Source organism: Ovis aries, chromosome 8 (genome assembly GCF_016772045.2).
Source record: "Ovis aries strain OAR_USU_Benz2616 breed Rambouillet chromosome 8, ARS-UI_Ramb_v3.0, whole genome shotgun sequence".
Lineage (NCBI taxonomy): Eukaryota > Metazoa > Chordata > Mammalia > Artiodactyla > Bovidae > Ovis > Ovis aries.
In genome coordinates, this window is record NC_056061.1 from 36,374,970 (window position 1) to 36,398,884 (window position 23,915).

Sequence of the window (23,915 nt, forward strand, 5' to 3'; positions counted from 1 at the left end):
TGCCTTCCTGTGGTGCATTTTTTTCTCCACAGTCATACTGCGTGTGTGCGTGCTGTGGCTTCAGTCGTGTCCAACTCTGTGCTACCCTAAGTACCATGGCCTGCCAGGCTCCTCTGTCCATGGGATTCTCCAGGCAAGTAATCCTTGTTAAACACAACTCAAGTCAGTAATTCTTTTGGAGATTTCTTTTACTATTAAAAGAGTTTCCAAACAACATGACTTACAAGGCCCTGATGACCTCGTTCCCACCTGTCTCTCCAGCCCCATCTCCTGCCACATTACATATTCCTTGACCACCATCCTTCAGTCATCTTTAGTTCTTTGAATGTGGAATGTTCTCGTCACTCATCAGGAGTATGTGTACCTGACTGACTCCTCATCCCTGTTGTCTCAAGTAAGGAAAGGTACTTTTTCTTCCCAGTTTCCTTTTCTGCTAGGCTGGATACACCTGCTTTGTGTCCCGAAAACACTCATTACTGCCCTCTTTGAGAGCCAGCAGTCTTATTCTGTATTGAGATAGCTTATTTAATTGGGTTGTCTTGTGCACCAGATTGTGAGATTACCCTCTTGAAGTTTACTTGTTCACCCTTGGGCACCTGGTGCTTCTCAGGTCATAGCAGCTGCCCTCATAGATGGTCAGTTAAGGTGTGTCACCACTACAGACTTGTCTCATCTTTTACTTTGTGTTCATTCTTCTCATTTAAACTTTTAAATAGTTGATACCTATTTAAAAAATCTGGAGATCTCTTATTAACTCTCACTCTTAAGAAGATACAGTATTTACCAGAAGAGTTAGGGAAGACAGATATTTGAATATTCAGAGTAGTGTTTCTAAGTACAGGATGCAGAGTTAAATTTGGATTTCAGGTAAGCAACAGCTTTTTTTTTTTTTTTTTTTTTTAGTATAACTATATCCCGTTTAAGTATGTCTCAACTAGTGCATAGGACATATTATACTAAAAGAATGATTTGTTAAACAGCCTGAAATTCACATTTAACCCTGCATTTTATATTTTTATCTGGCAACTGTAACTTACAAAAAAATTTGTGTGATTCTTAGTCTGAGAGGATAGACACAAAGGTAGATTGGGTCTCTTGAAAATGTAATCCTGATCTTAATCATGCATTAACTCCAATGATCAAGTAGAGAGAGGTGTCTCAAGAAACTGATGCTGTGCCTGAGTATTTTTTAAAAATATAAGTTGAACAATGCAGAAAGAGTACACAAACTAAGAATGAATTAAAGAAAAGTGAATTTGTAGAATCTGTGATGTGTATCCTTGAAGAAACACTGAGGATAGTGAAAACAGTTTTTAAGCTACATTTAGCAGTGTATTTCTTGGGGCAATTACTAGGATGTTAAAAGAGAAAATAGGTTTAATTAACTGCTAAATCCTCTTCCCTCTTTTATGCTAAGGAGAATGGAGAATGGACTCTGGATTAAAAATGGCAGAAGTAATTTGGTTAAATGGAATTGAAGTACATTATGGGTGGCAATATTAAAAGAGTGCCCAGGTGTTCAATGTTAAGTCTCATAGGCCAGAGCATTTTCAGTAATGCTTTCAGAACCTGTGATTTGCTAGACATTCAGTTTGATGCTTTCACAACTCTTCTGTTTCTTGTTAGGCTTCTGTGTTTATTTAAAACTTAATTAGGGAGGGAGTTTCAAGTGGGACATACATATACCTATGGCTGATTCATGTGGATGTATGGCAGAAACCAACACAGTATTGTAAAACAGTTATCCTTCAGTTAAAAATAAATAAGGAAACTTAGTTAAAACTTTAATTTTGATATATTTCCAGAATATGGAAAATGTTCAGAAAATAATGTAACACACATTGCCATGCAGATTTAACAAGGAGTAATTTTCGCCTTAGGTGGTGCAATTCTTCTCGTGGAAAGTGTTGCTAATTTTTTTTTTTCTCTTTTGTCACTTCTCTGCTGCTTCTCAATCCATTGCCTTGAAGTTGGTGTATAAAGTTCTCATGCATGTTTCTACATATTTCTCTGTGACAGGATATAAGCCAAGGCTTAATGAGGGGTATTGGTGGAAAGAAATGGTACTGATTACCTTGGTGAAGAGAACATTTAAAGTAAGATGACAGGTTTATATCTAGAAGTCACTTATATGGAAAAGACTACTTTGAAAACTCATTGACATTAGACAGTACAGATAATTTTATTAAAAGTACTGTTAAGATCAGGAATCAACAGCTAGTACTTAGTGACCCAGATACTTTGTTATTTATACTTAGGTGGAGATTTTTATAAATCACTGAAAAATAACGATGTTCAACCTATACAGATGTCATTTTTATTAATCAATCAATGACTACCATGATTTTCCTGGTATCTACTGTAAAAATGGTTAACTAGCAATCTTTAGTTTAGTTTAGTTCAGTTCAGTTGCTCAGTCGTGTTCAACTCTTTGAGACCCCATGAATCACAGCACGCCAGGCCTCCCTGTCCATAGCCAACTCCTAGAGTTCACTCAGACTCAGGTCTATCCAGTCAGTGATGCCATCCAGCCATCTCATCCTCTGTTTGTCCCCTTCTCTTCCTGCCCCCAATCCCTTCCAGCATCAGGGTCTTTTCCAATAAGTCAACTCTGCATGAGGTGGCCAAAGTACTGGAGTTTCAGCTTTAGCATCATTCCTTCCAAAGAAATCCCAGGGCTGATCTCCTTCAGAATGGACTGGTTGGATCTCCTTGCAGTCCAAGGGACTCTCAAAAGTCTTCTCCAACACCACACTTCAAAACCATCGATTCTTCGGTGCTCAGCTTTCTTCACAGTCCAACTCTCACATCTATACATGACGACTGGAAAAATCATAGCCTTGACTAGATGGACCTTTGTTGACAAAGTAATGTCTCTGCTTTTCAATGTGCTATCTAGGTTAGTCATAACTTTTCTTCCAAGGAGTGTCTTTTAATTTCATGGCTGCAGTCACCATCTGCAGTGATTTTGGAGCCCCCCAGGATAAAGTCTGACACTGTTTCCCCATCTATTTGCCATGAAGTGATGAGGGCAGATGCCATGATCTTCGTTTTCTGAATGTTGAGCTTTAAGCCAACTTTACTCTCCTCTTTCACTTTCATTAAGAGGCTTTTTAGTTCCTCTTCACTTTCTGCCATAAGGGTGGTGTCATCTGCATATCTGAGGTTATTGATACTTCTCCCGGCAATCTTGATTCCAGCTTGTGCTTCTTCCAGTCCAGCATTTCTCATGATGTACTCCGCACAGAAGTTAAATAAGGAGGTTGACAATATCCAGCCTTGACGTACTCCTTTTCCTATTTAGAGCCAGTCTGTTGTTCCATGTCCAGTTCTAACTGTTGCTTCCTGACCTGCATATAGGTTTCTCAAGAGACAGGTCAGGTGGTCTGGTATTCCCATCTCTCTCAGAATTTTCCACAGTTTATTGTGATCCACATAGTCAAAGGCTTTGGCATAGTCAATAAAGCAGAAATAGATGTTTTTCTGGAACTCTCTTGCTTTTTGATGATCCAGCGGATGTTGGCAATTTGATCTCTGGTTCCTCTGCCTTTTCTAAAACCAGCTTGAACATCTGGAAGTTCACAGTTCACATATTGCTGAAGCCTGGCTTGGAGAATTTTGAGCATTACTTTACTAGCGTGTGAGACGAGTGCAATTGGGAGATAGTCTGAGCATTTTTTGGCATTGCCTTTCTTTGGCATTGGAATGAAAACTGACCTTTTCCAGTCCTGTGACCACTGCTGAGTTTTCCAAATTTGCTGGCATATTGAGTGCAGCACTTTCACAGCATCATCTTTCAGGATTTGAAATAGCTCCACTGGAATTCCATCACCTCCACTAGCTTTGTTCGTAGTGATGCTTTCTAAGGCCCATTTGACTTCACATACCAAGATGTCTGGCTCTAGATGATTATCTGGGTCGTGAAGATCTTTTTGTACAGTTCTTCTGTGTATTCTTGCCACCTCATCCTCCGTTGCCCCCTTTTCTTCCTGTCCTTAATCTTTCCTAGCATCAGGGTCTTTTCTGGTGAGTTGAGTCTTTTCATCAGGTGGCCAGAGTATTTGAGCTTCAGCATCAGTCCTTCCAATGAATATTCAGAGTTGATTTCCTGTAAGACTGACTGGTTTGATCTCTTTGCTATTGAAGGGAATCTCAAGAGTCTTCTTCAACACCGCACTTCAAAAGCATCAACTCTTCGGTGCTTACCTTTCTTTATGGTCCAACTCTCACATCCATACCTGACTACTGGAAAAACCATGGCTTTGTCTGTATGGACCTTTTTTTGGCAAAATAATGTCTCTGCTTTTTAATACGCTAAGTTTGTCATAGGATTTCTTCCAAGGAGCAAACATCTTTTAATTTCGTGGCTGCAGTCACCATCTGCAGTGATTTTGGAGTCCAGGAAAATAAAGTCTATCACTGTTTCCACGTTTCCCCCATCTATTTGACATGACGTGATGGGACCAGATGCCATGATCTCAGTTTTTTGAATGTTGAGTTTTAAGCCAGCTTTTTCACTCTCCTCTTTCACGTGCATCAAGAGGCTCTTTAGTTCCTCTTCACTTTCTGCCATTACAGTGGTATCATTTGCATATCTGAGGTTGTTCATATTTCTTCTGGCAATCTTGATTCCAGCTTGTGCTTCTTCCAGTCCAGCGTTTCTCATGATGTACTCTGCATATAAGTTAAATAAGCAGGATGACAATATACAGCCTTGATGTACTCCTTTCCCAATTTGGAACCAGTCTGTTATCCCATGTCCAGTTCTAACTGTTGCTTATTGACCTTCATACAGATACCTTGATGAGGCAGGTTAGGTGGTCTGGTATTCCCATCTCTTTCAGAATTTTCCACAGTTTGTTGTGATTCACATAGTCAAAGGCTTTAGCGTAGTCAATGAAGCACTTTTTTTTTTTTTTTTTTAATTCCTTTGCTTTTTCTGTGATCCAGTGGATGTTGGCAATTTGATCTCTGGTTCCTCTGCCTTTTCTAAATCTGGCTTGTACATCTGGGATTTCTCTGTTCACATGCTGTTGAAGCCTTGCTTGAAGGATTTTGAGGATTACATTGCTAGCATGTGAAATGAATACAATTGTATGGTAGTTTGAACATTCTCTGGCATTGCCTTTCTTCGGGATTGGAATGAAAAGTGACCTTTTCCACTGCTGAGTTTTCCAAACTTGTTGGCATATTGAGTGTAGCACTAACAGCATCATCTTTTAGATTTTGATTCATAAAAAGAAATGTATATGTATGTACTTATTTATCTTTGCTGTGCTTTCTCAGTGCTCCATGTTCCAGGTGTGTTTCCTAATTTGATTGGAAACTATTCAAGAATCAATGAGTTAAGATCTAAAGTGAACTTGTTTGGTGAAGGTTATGAATAGTTACAAATTTCCCTTGAAAGTCCTTTAGGAAGACACCAGGTTGTCAAAACCTACTGTCTCTCAATATGTCATATACAGCCACATTTTTCCTCCAAACTTGGGACATATTGTAGTTTCTGAGGATGAACAAGATGAAAAAGTTGGCTTGTGTTTAATGGCCATGTTGTATATTTTTTTAAAAAGGGAACTTGGGTTTAAATCTTGGAGTCCTGCAGTACAGCAGGATTCTCAGTTGGATATGAATGTTGTTATTGAAACAGACTTAAGGGAGCATCATATTCTTGTTGCTCACCCCCGTTCACTCAAGAGCATGTATTGAGTATGTGAAATAGTGGACAGAATCTCTAGCATTATTGTTTGTATCTGTCTATACCTTGTATTTGGTCTCCATTGTTTAATAATTAAATATACCTAAGATGTGACTTCACATTAACCTATTGGTGACATAAGGTACAAGACAAGTAAGGAATACAAGTTCAGTACAAGTAACTAAAATTTTTCTTTAGGATTTACCATGAGAAAAAAATCACCCCCTTTTGAAATGGTATAATAGAGGATTTTATATATATGTGTGTGTATATATATATATATATATATATATATATATATAAAATATCTATTAAGGCTTATTTTTCTGAATTCTGATTTTAACAGTGTTAATATATCTATATTACAACTTGATTTTTTTAAATAGGTGAATTAAAATATAAATATTTCAGCTTATTTTTTCTAAAAGGTATTGTATGTGGGCATATAATTCTGTTTTAGCTATTGAAATCTTAAATTCTAATTTTTGCTCCATTCACAGCCTCATCCATCTTTTCAGTGTTTTTATCCTTTACCTACATTATATCTCTTTTACTTTTTTTTTTTCCCCTCCTAATAATTACCTGGTATTCATGATCACCAACAAGCAATTGCTTGACTTTATACTTATTAGGAAATATAGTTTGTTCCTTCTTGAGCTTTTGTTATTTATTTGTAATTAAAAATATTGTAACTGTATTTTCCTAAAGTTGCTATCAAGCAGTTGGACCCTTTTTAGAGTTGAGAAACATGGGTTTGGAATGTGAAAAATAAATCTTATAATTTTTAATATGCTACTTCAGAATAATGTGTACTAGAATTCTAGCTTACCAATTATTGATTAATATTATTTCACAAAGGAAAATACATTCCTGTCAGATATTTTTCTTCCCTATTTGAATGTTAAAAAGGGCGGTTAACTTCAGAACAGTTTCTGTTTATCTGTTTCTGTGTATCTGTCAATATATCTAATTGACAGTCTAAAGGCTCATTCAGATAACCATAGAGGGGTACTTCAAGGAATAGGGAATAGTACCCATTTTCCTCCTTTCCATTTATGTTTCACCTACTGAAATGTGCTTTCTTCCACCATTCTTTTTGAAAATGTGTGTACTAAAGTCATCTAAGACTTCGGTGGCTGAGTGCACTGGACTATGTAGCATAACATTTGAAACCTTCTCTTGTGATACCACTTTTTTCATATGACAGCTCTTTGTTGATCCTTGGCCCTCTACTGTCTGCTCTCAAGAGGTTTTTTCAGGATACATGGATGGGTTCATGGCTTTCATGCATCCTCTGAGATGAATTACAAAATGTTTATATGTGTGTATGTCTGTTTTCTTAGGAAGAGAGTCTGCAGGTCTATATAAATAATTTGACATAAACGAGTATGTTCAACCATGCTTTTAACTACATTGAAAGGATAACACTAAATTCTGTCCTTCTAGCTGCAGACCTCTGATAGGAAACCCTAAACCGTATATCCCACTTGATGGCCCATGATCAAAATTTTCCAAAGCAGAACTAATCATTTTTCCTCTTCCAGTATGCTTTCTCTGCATACCCTCTGCAGTTCTGCCTTTCCTGAGCTAGAGAGGTGGGTGTCCTGCCTCTTCGACCTTTATCTTCACATCCTGTCCGTGAATTTATTCTGTCTCCCAAATAGAAACATTTCTCAAATCCATCCTTTTCTGTCCTTTCTTGCTTCACTTGTATCCTCTGTCTTTCACCTAGTTTATTGAAATAAATTTCCAAATAGTTTGCTTGTCTCCAATTTGACCTCACCTTTAATCTGTTCACTACACTTATATCTGAGTCATTTTTCTATAATATGTTGCATTTTTTAGTAGGATAAAAAGTGCTTAAATTGAGCCATGCTGTTGGGTCTCTGTTTACATCTTTAATTTCATGAGTCTCCAAATGCACTATTTTATAGGGTTTTTTAAGCAATAATCTGTTGGTTTAGTTTTCCTCTTTATATATTTACCTTGGAATAACCTTTTTTCCCCAATCAGACCAACTCACTCAAGTCCTTTAAATTTCAGTTTCCTTCCTTCTTACCTACTTTCGTTTCCACCCTCTTAGGTGTTTCTCCCTTGTCTTCCTGCAGTTATAGCTGCATAATTATTGCGGCTGTTTTTCTTTCTTTTCAACTGTATTGTATACTTGTTATCTAGGGCAAGAGGCAGTCATACCTGAACTGTTTTTTCTTTTTTCTCCTTTTTTTAATCTCTAGATCCTTGCAGTGTATCTAATACATTGTGGGTGATCTGTAGATATTTGCTGATTAAATGAATAACCATAAGATTTAAAATTTATTTTCTCCATTTGACCTTTATGCATTTCCGGTACCCTTAAATGTTTGGTGATTTTTTACTGGTATAGGATACAATGGGTTTTGAAGAACAGAGTTGTGTAAGCCTTATTTATACCCAGTGCTTAACATAGTTCCTGCTAGATAGGAGATACTAAAATATTTGTGAATAAATGATTTATAGGTAGCTATGGCACCCTACTCCAGTACTCTTGCCTGGAAAATCCCATGGACAGAGGAGCCTGGTAGGCTGCAGTCCATGGGGTTGCTAAGAGTTGATACGACTGAGCGACTTCACTTTGACTTTTCACTTTCATGCATTGGAGAAGGAAATGGCAACTCACTCCAGTGTTCATGCCTGGAGAATCCCAGAGACGGGGGAGCCTGGTGGGCTGCCATTATGGGTTCGCACAGAGTTGGACACGACTGAAGTGACTTAGTAGCAGCAGCATGAAGAAGTGAACTATTATATTTTACAGTCTTAGTCATTTAACTTGAGGAATAAAATAGATAAAACCAAATAAACAAAAATCAAGGAATGTGCTTTATTTCATTTTTTGAGAAGTATAATTCATACTGATTATTTTGATGATCCCTCGGGGAGCTTTAAAGTTTCTTGTTAGTGTAGAGTCTAACAGTGTGACCTCATTACCAGGCCCTACTGTTAGATCTCTTCTTAGAGTTTGGGTGTGAGCAGTTTGTTGTTTTGTTAGGATTTGTTGGATTGGTGAATTAGAATAAAAATCAATGAAGTCTATTACTCCTTGCTTTTTAAAGAGAGGGACAGGACATTCAGATTACTGTGAGATAGGTCAAAATAATGAAAGTAGTGATACCAAACTCCGTTAATTCTTAAGACCTTGCCTGAGGTAGAATATCCCATGTATCACGTGTCTCTTATTCTGATACTATATTTTGAAAGCACCAGGGATGGGGGAGCCTGGTGGGCTGCCGTCTATGGGGTCGCACAGAGTCAGACACGACTGAAGTGACTTAGCAGCAGCAACATGTATGGTTAAAAGGTAGGTTCTGAGGCAGAATACTGTTCAGTTTAGTGTCAAGACCTTTCTTTAAAGACTTCTGACTTGTCAGTCATGAATAGAGTTCTTATCTTTGAATAGAATTCTCTCAGTCTAGGTAGAGAATTTAAACTCCAGTGCCCTAAGGCATACATTTTATGCTTTACTACTCAATGGATGATATTAACTATGTTCCATCTGTAGGAGAATTGAGAAAAAAGTCACTCATTTCACTTTCAGTAAGACTTCTCTCACAGATCCTCTTTGAGAAGGACTGCTGGGAAACAGATTGTGCACCTAACTTAAGCTGCTGAGTTCTTAACATAGGTGGAAACTTCGTGGTTACTGTTGGTTTGAGACAGGACTGAGATGGTGACTTCAGAATAAAAGATAACGCCTCTGAAACAGTGGTTCTACAAGTGTGGTACTAGACTTGCTGCACCACTGGAGAACTTGCTGGGAAGATAAGATCCTTGTGTCCCATCTCAATGCCATCTGGTCTCCTGAATAGAAGATTGGGGGTGAAAAGTAGCGAGGTGAAGCTCAGCAGTTTGAGAAGCCCTCCGGGTGATTGTAGTTTACACTAAAGTCTCACAACCTCAATGCTGTGTCCACTGACTCTTGCTTTCATTTATTCTTCCAGATGCTCCAGAAAGTATGTTATGTCATGTTAGAAAAATCCCAGTGTGATTCTTTGAATCATCTTATTTCCAGAAATGTTCTCCTAAATTCATTCCCAGTGGGTAGCTGAAATTTAAAGTCAGCCAGTGAGGGAGTTTATTTGCACATTGGATCATTTTGCTTTTCTGACTGAAATTCTTTATTGTGATGTGGAGAATCCAGCTGGTTTTTACCTCACCCGAATCATAGCCTTTACTTACAGATTTGCAATGCAAACAACTGTGTTTTTTAATCTTTTGTGTTTCTGATTTCTAATCTAATTGTATTTTATTCAGAAAATGTGAACTATATCTGGAGTCAGCAGATTAATTTGGTTACCCTGAGCCCAAGAATGATTTTTTTTAAAAAAGAATATACAGCAGAGGCTCCCTGCCACACCTAAAACATTTGCTCTTTTTCTGCAAATTTTGTTGTCCGGAGTCTGTACGATACTTAACTTTCTGATATTTGTTGAGATTTACTAGAGATGGGAATACCAGACCACCTGGCCTGCCTCTTGAGAAACCTATATGTAGGTCAGGAAGCAATAGTTAGAACTAGACATGGAACAACAGACTGGTTCCAAATAAGAAAAGGAGTATGTCAAGGCTGGATATTGTCACCCTGCTTATTTAACTTCTATGCGGAGAACATCATGAGAAACGCTGGACTGGAAGAAGCACAAGCTGGAATCAAGATTGCTGGGAGAAATATCAGTAACCTCAGTTATGCAGATAACACCACCCTTATGGCAGAAAGTGAAGAGAAACTAAAAAGCCTCTTGATGAAAGTGAAAGAGGAGCGTGGAAAAAGTTGGCTTAAAGCTCAACATTCAGAAAATTAAGATCATGGCATCTGGTGCCATCACTTCATGGGAAATAGATGATGGGGAAACAGTGGAAACAGTGGCTGACTTTATTTTTTTGGCTCCAAAATCACTGCAGATAGTGATTGCAGCCGTGAAATTAAAAGACACTTACTTACTCCTTGGAAGGAAAGTTATGACCAAGCTAGATAGCATATTGATAAGCAGAGACATTACTTTGCCAACAAAGGTCCATCTAGTCAAGGCTATGGTTTTTCTAGCAGTCATGTATGGATGCGAGAGTTGGACTGTGAAGAAAGCTGCGTGCTGAAGAATTGATGCTTTTGAACTGTGGTGTTGAAGAAGACTCTTGAGAGTCCCTTGGACTGCAAGGAATTCCAACCAGTCCATTCTGAAGGAGATCAGCCCTGGGATTTATTTGGAGGGAATGATGCTGAAGCTGAAACTCTAGTACTTTGGCCACCTCATGTGAAGAGTTGATTCACTGGAAAAGACCCTGATGCTGGGAGGGATTGGGGGCAGGAGGAGAAGGGGACGACCGAGGATGAGATGGCTGGATGGCATCACTGACTCGATGGACGTGAGTTTGAGTAAACTCTGGGAGTTGGTGATGGATAGGAAGGCCTGGCGTGCTGCGATTCATGGGGTTGCAAAGAGTTGGACACAACTGAGCTACTGAACTGAACTGATACATAGGCCATTTAAAATTGTTACAAATGTACTTGAAATGAATATATATTTTCATTTATTTTAGGTTAAATTTACTAATTTCACTGCTCAACTTCCATTTCTTTGTTGATGTTGATTTGACCTATCAATAAGTGATCAATTATTAAACGTTCACTTTGATGTTGGACTTGTTACTTTTTTCTGGAAGTCTGTTTTAATTAACATTGAGGCATGTTGAGGTTTAATTTTTATTGAGGCATGCAAATTCAAAATTTTTATACCTTAGTAATTATAACTTCTAATATTGTGTAGAGAGGGTTTTTTTTTTCCCTATCCTTAATAATACCTTTTGTTTTAAAGTCTGTTTTATCTGATCTGATGCTATTGATGTAGCCACTAGCTACTTTTGGTCATCATTTACAGAAGGATCTTATTCCATCTTTTAACTTTCAACCTTTCTCTGTCCTGGTTTAGGTATAGCTCTAGTGTTTACTTGATTGCTGTTTAGTAATTCAGGCTGTCAGTCTTTTGGGTGTTAAGATTAATTTGTTTGCATTTATTGTGGGTATTGATATATTTGGGCTTCTTTCTCTTTGATCTACTTAATTTATACTTGGTCTAGTTGTAACAATATACTAGGTTATTCAGATCTCTCTCTCGTGCAGATCACCACTTTTGTTTCCACTGTATCTAATCTATTATTTAACTCATTATTGTTTTTTTTTAAATTTAAATATGTAGTTTTATTTCTAAAAGTTATATTTTCCAATTTGCCTAGTCATTTTACTGTTCTTCATTTTTTAAAAATTCTCTTATTTTGTTAAACATTTCATATAATTTTTTAATATCTGATTAATGTAGGAACTGGAGATTTTACTGAAAATAAAATTTTATAATAACTTCAAGGATGTATGCAGTCAAGAAGAGCAGAAACAGGGAGTGGTCTGAGGCATCCTGTATGGTGTCCTCGTTGCTATTCCAGTCCCATTAATCGACAGATACTCTTTGGTTTAGAATAATTAGTGAGGTCTCTTAATTGAGGTGTATAGGTCTTTTCACACATTGAGGAGTGCTTGGGTTACAAAACATCTCTATTTTTAGAGTCTGGAGTGGAAATCCTAATAAGCTCTGCCCCATTGACATTTGGGGCTAGATACTTCTTTATTGTGAGGAGCCTGTCCTGTGCTTTATAGTGTGTTTAGCAGTGTCAATAGGCCCTACCCACCAGAAGACAGTTGTACCCACCCAACTCCCCAGTGACCCAAAGTGTCACCAGATACTGCCAAATGTCCCAAGTGGGGCAGAATTATTTCTGTTTGACAACTTTCATAGCTTGGGCTTCCCTGGTAGCACTAGTGGTAAAGAACCCACCTGCCAATGCAGGAGATACAAGATGCTGGTTCAGTCGCTGGGTTGGGAAGATCCCCTGAAGAAGGGCTTGATAATCCACTCCAATATTCATGCCTGGGAAATCCCATGGACAGAGGGGCCATGGGGTTGCTGAGTCAGACACAACTGAGGACACACACACATAGCTTATGTGACATTCTCCAGGGAGCCTTGCCTTATAAATGTATATATTATAGTTTTATTATGATAAGTATCTTAAACCAAGATAGCCCTCTAAGAGTAATCCAAAGGTGAGGACTCGCTTCATAATAAATAGTCTATCTGCCAGAAGACTAGTTGTTTAGTTGTTAGCATATAGATAAGGAGATTAGATCAGATCATCTGACTTTTTTCTTTGCCTGGGAATTCTCCCCTTCTTCAGCTGCTCTGATTGTTTTCTGGTTCTTTGGTCTTCATATTACCATGATTACTTTTTCTCAGTTTTTCGTCCTTCTATTATTAACCACATAATTGTTGTTTAGTTGCTAAGTTATGTCTGACTCTTTGCGACCCCATGGACTATAGCCCACCAGGCCCCTCTGTCCATGGGATTTCCCAGGCAAGAATATTGGAATGAGTTGCCATTTCCTTCTCCAGGGGATCTTCCCAACCCCAGGATTGAGCCCACATCTGCATTGGCAGATTCTTTACAACTGAGCCACCAGGGAGGTCCAACCAAGACATTATTGACTGCCACACATATTGCTTTACTGTTGTGTTTGCTAGCGGAGATGAGTGAAATGAAGGTCTTTTTTTTTTTTTTTTGGTCACAAAGCTTACTCTTTGTCGGGTGAGACAATATATAAATAAGTGCTCAGTCGTGTCTGCCTCTTTGAGACCCCATGGACTGTAGCCTATCAGGCTCCTCAATCCATGGAATTTTCCAGGCAAGAGTACTGGAGTGGGTTGCCATTTCCTTCTCCACAAATAAGTAAATAAGAGACTATCAAATATTAATTAGTGCCTGTAAAGAGAATAGGAGTTTTGTACTATGATAGACAGTAGCTGGGTAGCTGCCCTGTCTGTGATTGAGTGGTCTTTTTAAGCCAAGAACTTTGTTTAAGGAGGCAATTGTATGAACATCAGAAGAGCACTCCCAAGTAATACAAATGCATGTAACTGGAAAAAGCCAGTGAGACAAAAAATAAGAGATTATGTGAGATGAAATCAATGACCATAAAATGAAATTGGAGAAAAGATGGGCAAATGCTTCTATCTCTGTCATTGTTAGTAGTTGTCATACTTGGAAATCTGTACAGTTCATTTGAAGGAATGTTATAGTAGTACCCACAAACAAGTGTTGTTGGTGTTTTTTTTGTCTGTTTTTTTTTTTTTCCCCCACCTATAAGACAATGTGTTATAAAAGAACTACGTGGGTAGAAAATGTGTCAAGAGAACTTTTCAGCATTGGTAGCAATTGCTTAAGTGTTTTTTTTTTTTATTTTAAATACAGGCTAATTTGTTGAATGTGATTATCTCTCCCACCACCTCTCTACAGTTAAATATCATCTTGTTTTGTTTCAGTTTCAAGTTTCTCGTTGTATGGATCACTGATTGAATAATAGATGGCTTTACCTCGACTCACAGGAGCCTTGCGCTCCTTTTCAAATGTCACCAAGCAAGATAATTATAATGAAGAAGTGGCTGACTTACAGGTACATTGTTTTAGATAAAATGATTATAAATATAAAATATGGGCAGATATTTGGCATTCCTTTTCTCAATTCCGTGTGCATTTTAAAAAATGGTAAATTTTACTTTCAGTTCTGTTCAGTCGCTCAGTCCTTCTCCTCCCGCCTTCAATCTTTTCCAGTATCAAGGTCTTTTCCAGTGAGTCAGTTCTTCGCATCAGGTAGCCAAAGTATTAGAGTTTCGGCTTTAACATCCGTCCTTCCAGTGAATATTCAGGACTGATTTCCTTTAGGGTGGACTGGTTGGATCTCCTTGCAGTGCAAGGGACTCTCAAGAGTCTTCTCCAGCACCACAGTTCAGAAGCATCAATTCTTTGGTGCTCAGCTTTCTTCATTTTCCAAGTCTCACATCCATACATGACTATCAGGAAAACCATAGCTTTGTACACACCTTTGTTGATAAAGTAATATCTTTGCTTTTTAATATGCTGTCTAGGTTTGTCATAGCTTTTCTTCCAAGAAGCAAATGTCTTTTAAGTTCATGGCTGCAGTCACCATTTGCAGTGATTCTGGAGCCCAAGAAAACAATTGGTAACATTCATTTGGTAAATCCATGATTTTTTTCTTGGGTCCAAAATCATCAGTACAACCAAGGGTAAAATTAAAGAGCTGGACATGACTTAGCAGCTAAATGACAGGAATAACATCTGACTCACTGCTTTTCATTTGGTCAGAGGATGTCACGAAGTTTAATCCAGGGATCAAGTTCAGTGATATGAAGTAAAATATTTACAGCTTTCTGTGTCAGTTCTTGAGACTGGAAAGATTTATAGTCTCATGGAAAGAGTATGTACAGATAAGAATCTCCTGGATTCCTAACCTGTTGTAGGATCTACCTTAGGAAAGCAATACTGATTTGAATATATTGAACCCATCATTTGTTGCTGTCGTTCGGTCCCTGAGTCATGTCTGACTGTTTGTGATCCCCATGGACTTTAGCACGCAGGCTTCCCCCATCCTTCACCATCTCCTGGAGTTTGCTCATATTCATGTCAGTTGGGGCAGTGATGCTTTCTAACTGTCTTATACTTTGCCACCTCCTTCTCCATTTTCTTTAAATACCTTTCATCAAAAAGCATGACATAAAGCTCTTATATACAGTATGGTCTAAGCTATGTAGAAAACAAGCAGGAAAATGAAAAGAGGTTTGTGGTATGTTACCAATTGTTATCTGGATGTTGGACTTTTTGCTTTTTACTTTGCCATATGAAAATTATTTCATAATGAGTATTCATTGTGATTAAACTATAGAAAAAGAAGCTTTTAAAAACATATCTTTGAATAAATGAGGTCCTTTTAAATCACATTTAAATAAAGCTCCTTCTGGGAGCTGTAAATTTGGATGTAAGTAGATAACAATTTTGCATTCTTGTAGAAGGTGCCAAGTTGTATGATTAATGAAAAATATATGTGATAAATGATAGATTCAAGAAAACTTTTAACCAGTATGTTTCTGTATTATGCTATCTGTTTCAGATGAAGCGATCTAAACTTCATGAACAAATTGTAGGCTCGGACCTGACATGGATGAAGATTGTAAAATTTTTGAATGAAAAACTGGAGAAGAGTGAAATGCAAAGAGTAAATGAAGACTTAAAAGCTATATTACAGGCTGCAAAACAAATAGGTATAGTCTTGTTTTTGTTTTTTTTTTTCAACCACTAAAGTTCAAAAAATAGATTCTTTTTAAACTATATACTAAAATTTCCAGAAAAGTAGTCATAATTATAAGATAGTCTTATCTATCAAAGAGCTTAGGATTCAGGGATGCAGAAGTAAGCTAATTAGTATAATAAAATTAAATTTGAAGGATCTATAGAAATCTATTTAGAGTTTTAAACCACTGTCTTTACTGAAATAAGGATAGGGTAAATTAAAATTGTCCCATGGCTGAAAGGAAACTTAAAAGCCATGTAGCTTTTACTCAGGCTACTTTGCCAAGATGGAAGAGAGCAAAACAAAACAAATGACTCTTTGGTAAAGCATCTGAGTTTATTCATTGAAATTCATTGTTGCATTCCAGACTCTGATAACTAAAAAGCATACTTTAACACTAGCATACTTCTAACTTCAAATTCAGGTTTTTACATACAAAAGCTTGAGACTGATAACTGTGGCTCTGTGCGATCTGGCCTTCATCTTTCTCTCTGATCAGGAGTCATCCTTGCTTTTCCTAACTGCTTCACAGACATACAGCCTTTCTCACTTAACCAAGCCCACCAGGTTGGTGCCTGTTTGGAGTTCTTTGTACATGCTCTTCCCTGTGCTGAGAATGTTCTTTTGTCCTAGTCTTAGAGTGGGTAGATCCTTTCTTGTTACTTTTGAAGTTATTCCTTTAATGAGACTCTCATTGATCATCTAATCTCAAATGATTACCCATTCTTTATCTTGTAACCCTTGGTAACATTTTCTCCACAACATTTATTATTATCTGATATTTTGCTTATTTATTGCCTTTGTTTTGTTTGGAACAGGATCTTATTCTTCTTGTTCAACACACGCCATCCCCGGTGCTTATGTGCTTGGTGTATTTTAGAGTCTTAATGAAAGTTCACTTGACAAATAAATGAAAATTTTTTTCAGGTGATTTCTTGGTAGAAGGAGAATTTAGATTCTTACTTCACCATATGCTGGTTGACAGTTTTCTTCCTTTCACCAATTTTGGAAGCTGTTTCCATTTTATCTCATATACATGAAGAATTTTCATTTATGATCATCAAATCTTTGAATTTATTATTCAGATAATTTGACTTTGATGTATCATTCAATTATCATTGGTTTGCAATATAGTATGATGTTAAATTTAATGACCTCATAGTTTTATGTTGTGAAAATATAAAATGAATGTCATATATGTTTTTGCAGTGAGATAATGTTTTGAAATTCAAGGATTTTGGTAAGACTTGAGTTTGCTTATTAAGTCTGGGGAAAATAGAGCACACTGATGTGATTTGTGATAGCATTTGGCATGCAGTCATACTTTATATTTTAAGAATATTGTGGCAATTGGGTTCACTGGAAAATCATGGTGAAAATGCAAAGTCTCCAATCTAACTAAATTACCTTGAATAGGATCTTAACCCTTCTGGGCTTCACTGTCTTCATTTGTAAGGTGTTAGAATGATTTTGGGTTGGGGTGTCTGACTCAGATAGTTTTCAAAAACTGTAATGTCATTCCTCTTCTTTAATTTATAAAAATACTTCAGAATACCTAGCAAAGGCAGTATAATATATTAAGCTAATTCAGTACCATGACTGAATGAATTCTTTATTAAATGATATGAAAGTTACAATTTTAAAAAAGTTTTCTGTTATTACTTTCTGCAAATATCTCTGACAAGTCAAAAATTATTGTTTTAAAAGCCATTTAAAATATAATAACTTTAAATATATTTATATTATCTATTAAATATAATCCTAGGAGTTTTGCCTGTTAGCAAAACATCTGATTCAAACTCAGGGACTAATCTATTGACTGATGTATTTAAAGAATTGAATATTTTGAGATGTAAAATCTCAAAAGTTTAACATTTTTGTGACAGATGAAATCTTGGGGTTGGATTTAGGTGGGTGCTCTTTTTAATGGTGTGTTTAAGTTAAATAACTATTAGCTTTAATGAAATTAGTAGTTGACTAGTAGTCATCTAGTCTGAATGAAAAATACTGGTGATACTGGAAATTTTATTAAAGCTAGCAGCATTAAGAGGATTAGTCTTACGGAAAAAATGTCTGTGTGTTTTCTCTTATATCATTCCTTTAACACAGGTAATTTTTGTGTAATTGTGTTAAAAAGGTGGAGCAAGAGAATAAAGAAAAAGAAAATTACTTATATTTCAGTTGAGCGTAGTGGTTGGTATGAGGTACTTAAGACCATGTATATTGACGAGTCAGAGTAATGGGTATTTCGGCTCAAGGGGACATCAGGGAACATCTTGTCCAGTCCCATCATTTTGTATGTGAAGAAACAGGTCCAAAGTTCAGTGAATCCTGTGATTGAGTTGTGGCACTTCTAGGCTTGGACCCAAAGTTTGACATGGAAACGTGATGGAATTCTAGGTTCTTTCCTTGTGGTCAGAGGTCAGGTTCTGTCAAGTCTTCTTTACAGCTGTTCTCAAATTGACTTGCTGTACATATTCGCTCTTGCCCCAGTTCAGGCTTTTACCATATTGGGTCTGAACCACTGCAGTAGCCTATTGTCTCAAACGTCCTTTCTTATTCAACTTCTTTACTGTCACTAGACTGATCTTTATAAAAAGCAAAGCTCATTTTAGCCCCAGTTTGGTGGCTCAGCTGGTAAAGGGTCTGCCTGCAATGTGGGAGACCCAGGTCGGGAAGATCCCCTGGAGAAGAAAATGGCAAGCCACTCCAGTACCCTTGCCTGGAAAATTCCATGGACAGAGGAGCCTCGCAGGCTATACAATCCATGGGGTCACAAAGAATCGGATATGACTGAGTGACTTCACTTTCTTTCTTTCTTTATTAACTTTTTAAACCAGATTCCTTAGAATGGGAAAAGAAAAACTCCTTTATGAATTGAAATAATTTAATCTTCTTGCCATTCTGTCACATGTAACCTTTATTCCTAACATGTCATATTTACTATAATACTTTGCTGAGCAGTGCTCATTGTTTTTTCTCTTTGTAATTATGTGTTAGAATAACTTTCCCTGTTGTGTTCATCTGGTAAAATGCGTCTCATCTCTGAAGAAATGGCTTAGGCTTCATCCATGTCTTCTTCTAATGTTGTTATTCTTTTTAATGTTAATAGACGGTGTTCCATTAGAATGGCCATCTCTTCTATACCTTTTTAAGAGTACTTTCTCATTGTTTGATATTTACCTCAGTCGCTTCGCTGATGGACTGTGAATGCCTTAATGATACAGGAACTCCAGGAATCACAGTCTTTGTACTCCAGTGCCTAATGCGTTATGAGGGATATAGTAGATGTTCAATAAGGAAATGAAATATTGAGAACCCAACTAAAAGTCAACTGTGGTCTTTACTACCTGTGATGCTGATAGTGTCTTTCAAGTAACAGCTTTTAAAGAATTGTATAATTTTAAAGTACTTTCTTACCTCTCAGATTTACATTTGATACATTCCCGTGTCTTTTTTACAGTTTTATTCTCCCTTCAAGAATGTTTTAATAATAAAACTTAGCTTGAGGAAGAAAATACTATAAATTATTTTAAAATAGTGTTTTTGGCCCTTAATATTAATTTATTTAATTACTCATCGTAGGCATAGCTGTGTCATTAGAAAATTAATTTATCAGGGTCGGTGTAAAAATCAGTTTAATTTCTCTTTACGAGAAGCAAATTTGTAAAAACACCATTTACAAAAGTACTAAAAATTATCAGATACCTGAAGTAAATTTAACAAACGATGAATAGGACTTCTTCATGAAAAACTAAAATATTATTGAGAGAAATTAAAGATGGCCTAAATCAATAAGGGGATATACAAAAGATGGAAACACAACAATAAAGTTATCATCTTTATCCAAGTTGATCTGCAGATTCAGTGTGATCTAATCAAGATCTAGGCAGGTTTGTGTTTGTGAGTTGTGTGCACATGGAAATTGACAAGATAATCTGAAAGTTAAATGGAAATTAAAGGTGAAGAGCAGCCAAGTCAACCTTGAAAAACAAAGAGGGAGAGCTTACTCTTTGGATATAATAATATTGATTTATTATAAAGATCAGTAATTTAGACAGTGAGGTATTGATCCAAGGATAGACATACAGACCAGATGGAAGAGAGTCCAGAAACTAGCCCATGGATATTAGAATACTTGATTTATCATGAAGGACTTCAAGTGTGAGCCATGACTGATTGTTCAGTATATGGTGTTGGGTCAACTAGATGTACATATGACAAAAAAATGTACCAATGCAAATAATTCAGAGCAACTTATAAAATGAAACTGAAGGTCAGAACAGTAAATCTGAAAGATAATATAGAAGAATATCTTCATGATCTTTGGATATAGAATAATTTTTTAAACAAAAAACAGCTTTCATAAAGGGAATGATTGGTAAATTGGACTACATTAAAATTGATGCATTTTATTTTTTCAGTGTAAAAAGGCAGGTTATAGAGTGGGAGAATATATCTTCAACATATGACCAAAAAGATATCTTGTGTCTACAATGAGTCCTATAAATCAATAAGAAAAGGACAGATAATTGTGTGTAAATAAAAATGAGCAAGAGTCTTGAACACTTTGCAGAAGATAATGGAATAGCTAATAAATATGAAAAGGTGTCCAACCTTGATAGTAATCAGGGAGATGCCACTACATACCCATCAAAATGGTTAAAATTAAAAAGACTGACGTACTGATTGTTGGTCAGGCGCAAGAATATGAAACTAGAATTTTCATCCACCTCTATTAGAGTTTACATTGGTATGACTGCTTTGAATAACTTTGATAGGCTCCACTGTGGTTGGACAAGTGAAATTTAAATCTTGATACAAAGTAATATGTACATAAGTTTCCAATGTAAGTGTATATGCAGAGACATGTGTGTTCATGGCTACATTATTTATAATAGTCTAATGATGGAAACAGCCCAATTCACTGTTAAGTAGTGGCATGGATAAATCATGATATATAGATTACCTTATAGCAATGATAAATCATAGCTATGTGTAACTTTGTAAACTCATGAATGTAATGTTGACTTAAGGAAGCTGAACAGAAGAATAGATCATATGATTCTGTTTATACGAAATTGGAAACTAGACATTACTAATGTCAGCTTTCTGAAGTCAGGACAGTAGTGATTGGGAATGAATGTGGGAGAAGTTATTAGGGAGCTTATAATATTCTGTTTCTAGAAGTAGTTGCCCAAGTTATATAGATGTGTTCAATTTGTGATAATTCTTTGAGTTGTGTTTGTATTGTATATATCTTATTATATTCAAAAACATAAAAATTGTGCTTTTCATATTATCAGTTTCCATGAAATATTTCAGACTGATAAAATTTTAAATGCATATAGCAAATACCTGTATATTCACCTTTCAGCTTAACACTTGACTGTCTTTCCTTCCAGTTTTCTTTTTTTAAAAAATAAAATCTTACTGACGTGGTCAACTGTTTATATACCTTGCTCAGTCTCTGGTAACTGATATAAATATAATTAAAAATTGGTATTTATCAGTTTCATGCCTATTTATGTTTTTATGACATTTATATATTCATAAATATATGTTTTAGGAATGTATGCAACTCAAATATCAAAACCTACTAAAGTGACAGGGAGCAAGTAGGTTTATTTGTTTTCCTCTGACACCCTCCCTCTGCAGAGTTCAGCTTGGTAATGTTAGGGGTTAAGGCTGTAATGGCTTGTCCTTTTCTTTGTACTTGTTGCCTTTTGTTCACCATGTCTGCTCTACTTCTGGCTGTCGTATCTTAGCATTAGAGTCTCTCTTAATTTTTTGAGAGTAGATTATTTTGCTAGGATTTCTGATAGTTGAATCATCTCTGCATTCCTGGAATAAACTCTACTTGCTTATAGTTTATTTTTAGAAATATGGATGACTCTAGTATGTTGGGCTTCCCTAGTGGCTCAGAGGTTAAAGCATCTGCCTGCAATGTGGGAGACCTGGGTTCAATCCCTGGGTCGGGAACATCCCCTGGAGAAGGAAACGGCAACCCACTCCAGTACTCTTGCCTAGGGAATCCCATGGACGGAGGAGCCTGGTGGGTGACAGTCCACGGGGTCGCAAAGAGTTGGACACGACTGAGTGACTTCACTTTACTTCACTTCACTAGTAAGGTAGTATTTTGTTTAGGATATTGCAGCTGTATTTTTGTACCATCTTTTTGTTTCGTTTTCAGTTTTCATATTTTCTTTTAGCCTAGATAATTTCAAGTTATCAGTTAACATATGTGGTACAAATTCAGTTCTGTCATTTACTAATGGGTGGCTAATTTGTGTGTGTGTGTGTGTGTGTGTGTGTGTGTGTGTGTGTGTGTGTGTGTGTGTGTGTGTTGTGCTTAGTTGTTCTGTCGTGTTCTTCTCTTTGCAACCTCATGGACTATAGCCTGCCAGGCTCCTCCATTCATGGGATTTTCCAGGCGAAAATACTGGAGTGGGTTCCCATTTCTTCCTCCAGGGGATCTTCCTGACCCAGGGATCAAACCTGCATCTCTGTCTTCTGCACTGGCAGGCACATTCTTTATCCACTGAGCCATAAGAGAGCTAATTAATATCCCTAAATCTGTTTCCTCTTATATAATGTGAAGAGAGTAGTAATTCTTATGTGTAGTTGTAGTGATGTGAAGAAGTACTACAAAGTGCCTTAAAGCCTGGTAAATGATTGTCAATGAATACTTTTATTATAACCTAGATGTACCAGTAGCCATTGGTAAACAAATAGTGCTCTGAGTGGTTAAATGTTATGATAGATGTATATGCCCAGTGATGTGGTGCCAACAGGTCAGGAACTTCCTAGGGTAAATCAGGAAGGAATTCTTAAAGAGGGAAACTTGGGACAGAGTTAGATTGTGTTTTGAATGCTAAGGGACAGAGGTGTGTTATATTTATGTCTCTTTCACAAGAGAAATTGCAACATGAAAGAGCTGAATAACTTAATGAAAATCATAGATGACTTTACAAATGTATAAACAGGCAGTCCAGATTACTTGGCAATACGGCAAAACAGCTGAAAGTGAAATGGCTGTTGTAGCAATGGCAGGAGTTGGAAATAGGATCAACTCTTCACAATTTGCTCTAGCTTATCAGTATATTCTTCATTTACAAATGATTACGACTCCTTTAAGTATAAGGCCATTTATACTGCCCTCTGGTAGAGGTATTTTTGAAAGTTTCCAGTTAATTTTCTGTATAGTATTACCAAGTATAATATTACTAGGTGCCTGATAAATGGATGCAGCGCTCAAGTGTATATTTAAAACATTTTCCCCCCTTAGAATTCAAAAAATTAAAAAATGTCAGTTAATTCTCAGTGAGCTATAAGATTTGTTCAAGGATAGAGTTTCTATTTCCTTCAGTTCAGTTGCTCAGTCGTGTCCGACTCTTTGCGATCCCATGAATCACAGCACGCCAGGCCTCCCTGTCCATCACCAACTCCCGGAGTTCACTCAAACTCATGTCCATCGAGTCAGTGATGCCATCCAGCCATCTCATCCTCTGTCATCCCCTTCTCCTCCTGCCCCGAATCTCTCCCAGCATCAGAGTCTTTTCCAATGAGTCAACTCTTCGCATCAGGTGGCCAAAGTGTTGGCATTTCAGCTTTAGCATCAGTCCTTCCAGTGAACACCCAGGACCGATCTCCTTCAGAATGGACTGGTTGGATCTCCTTGCAGTTCAAGGGACTCTCAAGAGTCTTCTCCAACACCACGGTTCAAAAGCATCAATTCTTCGGCGTTCAGCTTTCTTCACAGTCCAACTCTCACATCCATACATGACCACTGGAAAAATCATAGCCTTGACTAGACGGACCTTAGTTGGCAAAGTAATGTCTCTGCTTTTGAATATGCTATCTAGGTTGGTCATAACTTTCGTTCCAAGGAGTAAGCGTCTTTTAATTTCATGGCTGCAATCACTATCTGCAGTGATTTTGGAGCCCCCCGAAAATAAAGTCAGCCACTGTTTCCACTGTTTCCCCATCTATTTCCCA

At 37.0% G+C, this 23,915-nt stretch overlaps 1 protein-coding gene across 1 annotated transcript in view; it reads left to right on the plus strand.

Moving 5' to 3' along the window:
* The window catches only part of ASCC3 (activating signal cointegrator 1 complex subunit 3), a 341,266-nt gene that overhangs the window by 5,968 nt on the left and 311,383 nt on the right, over positions 1-23,915 (plus strand). The window contains exons 2-3 of the mRNA XM_027972421.2: positions 14,095-14,225; positions 15,738-15,888. Coding sequence (XP_027828222.1) covers positions 14,136-14,225; positions 15,738-15,888 — 241 coding nt within the window. The 5' untranslated portion in view covers positions 14,095-14,135. The remainder of the gene's footprint in view (positions 1-14,094; positions 14,226-15,737; positions 15,889-23,915) is intronic.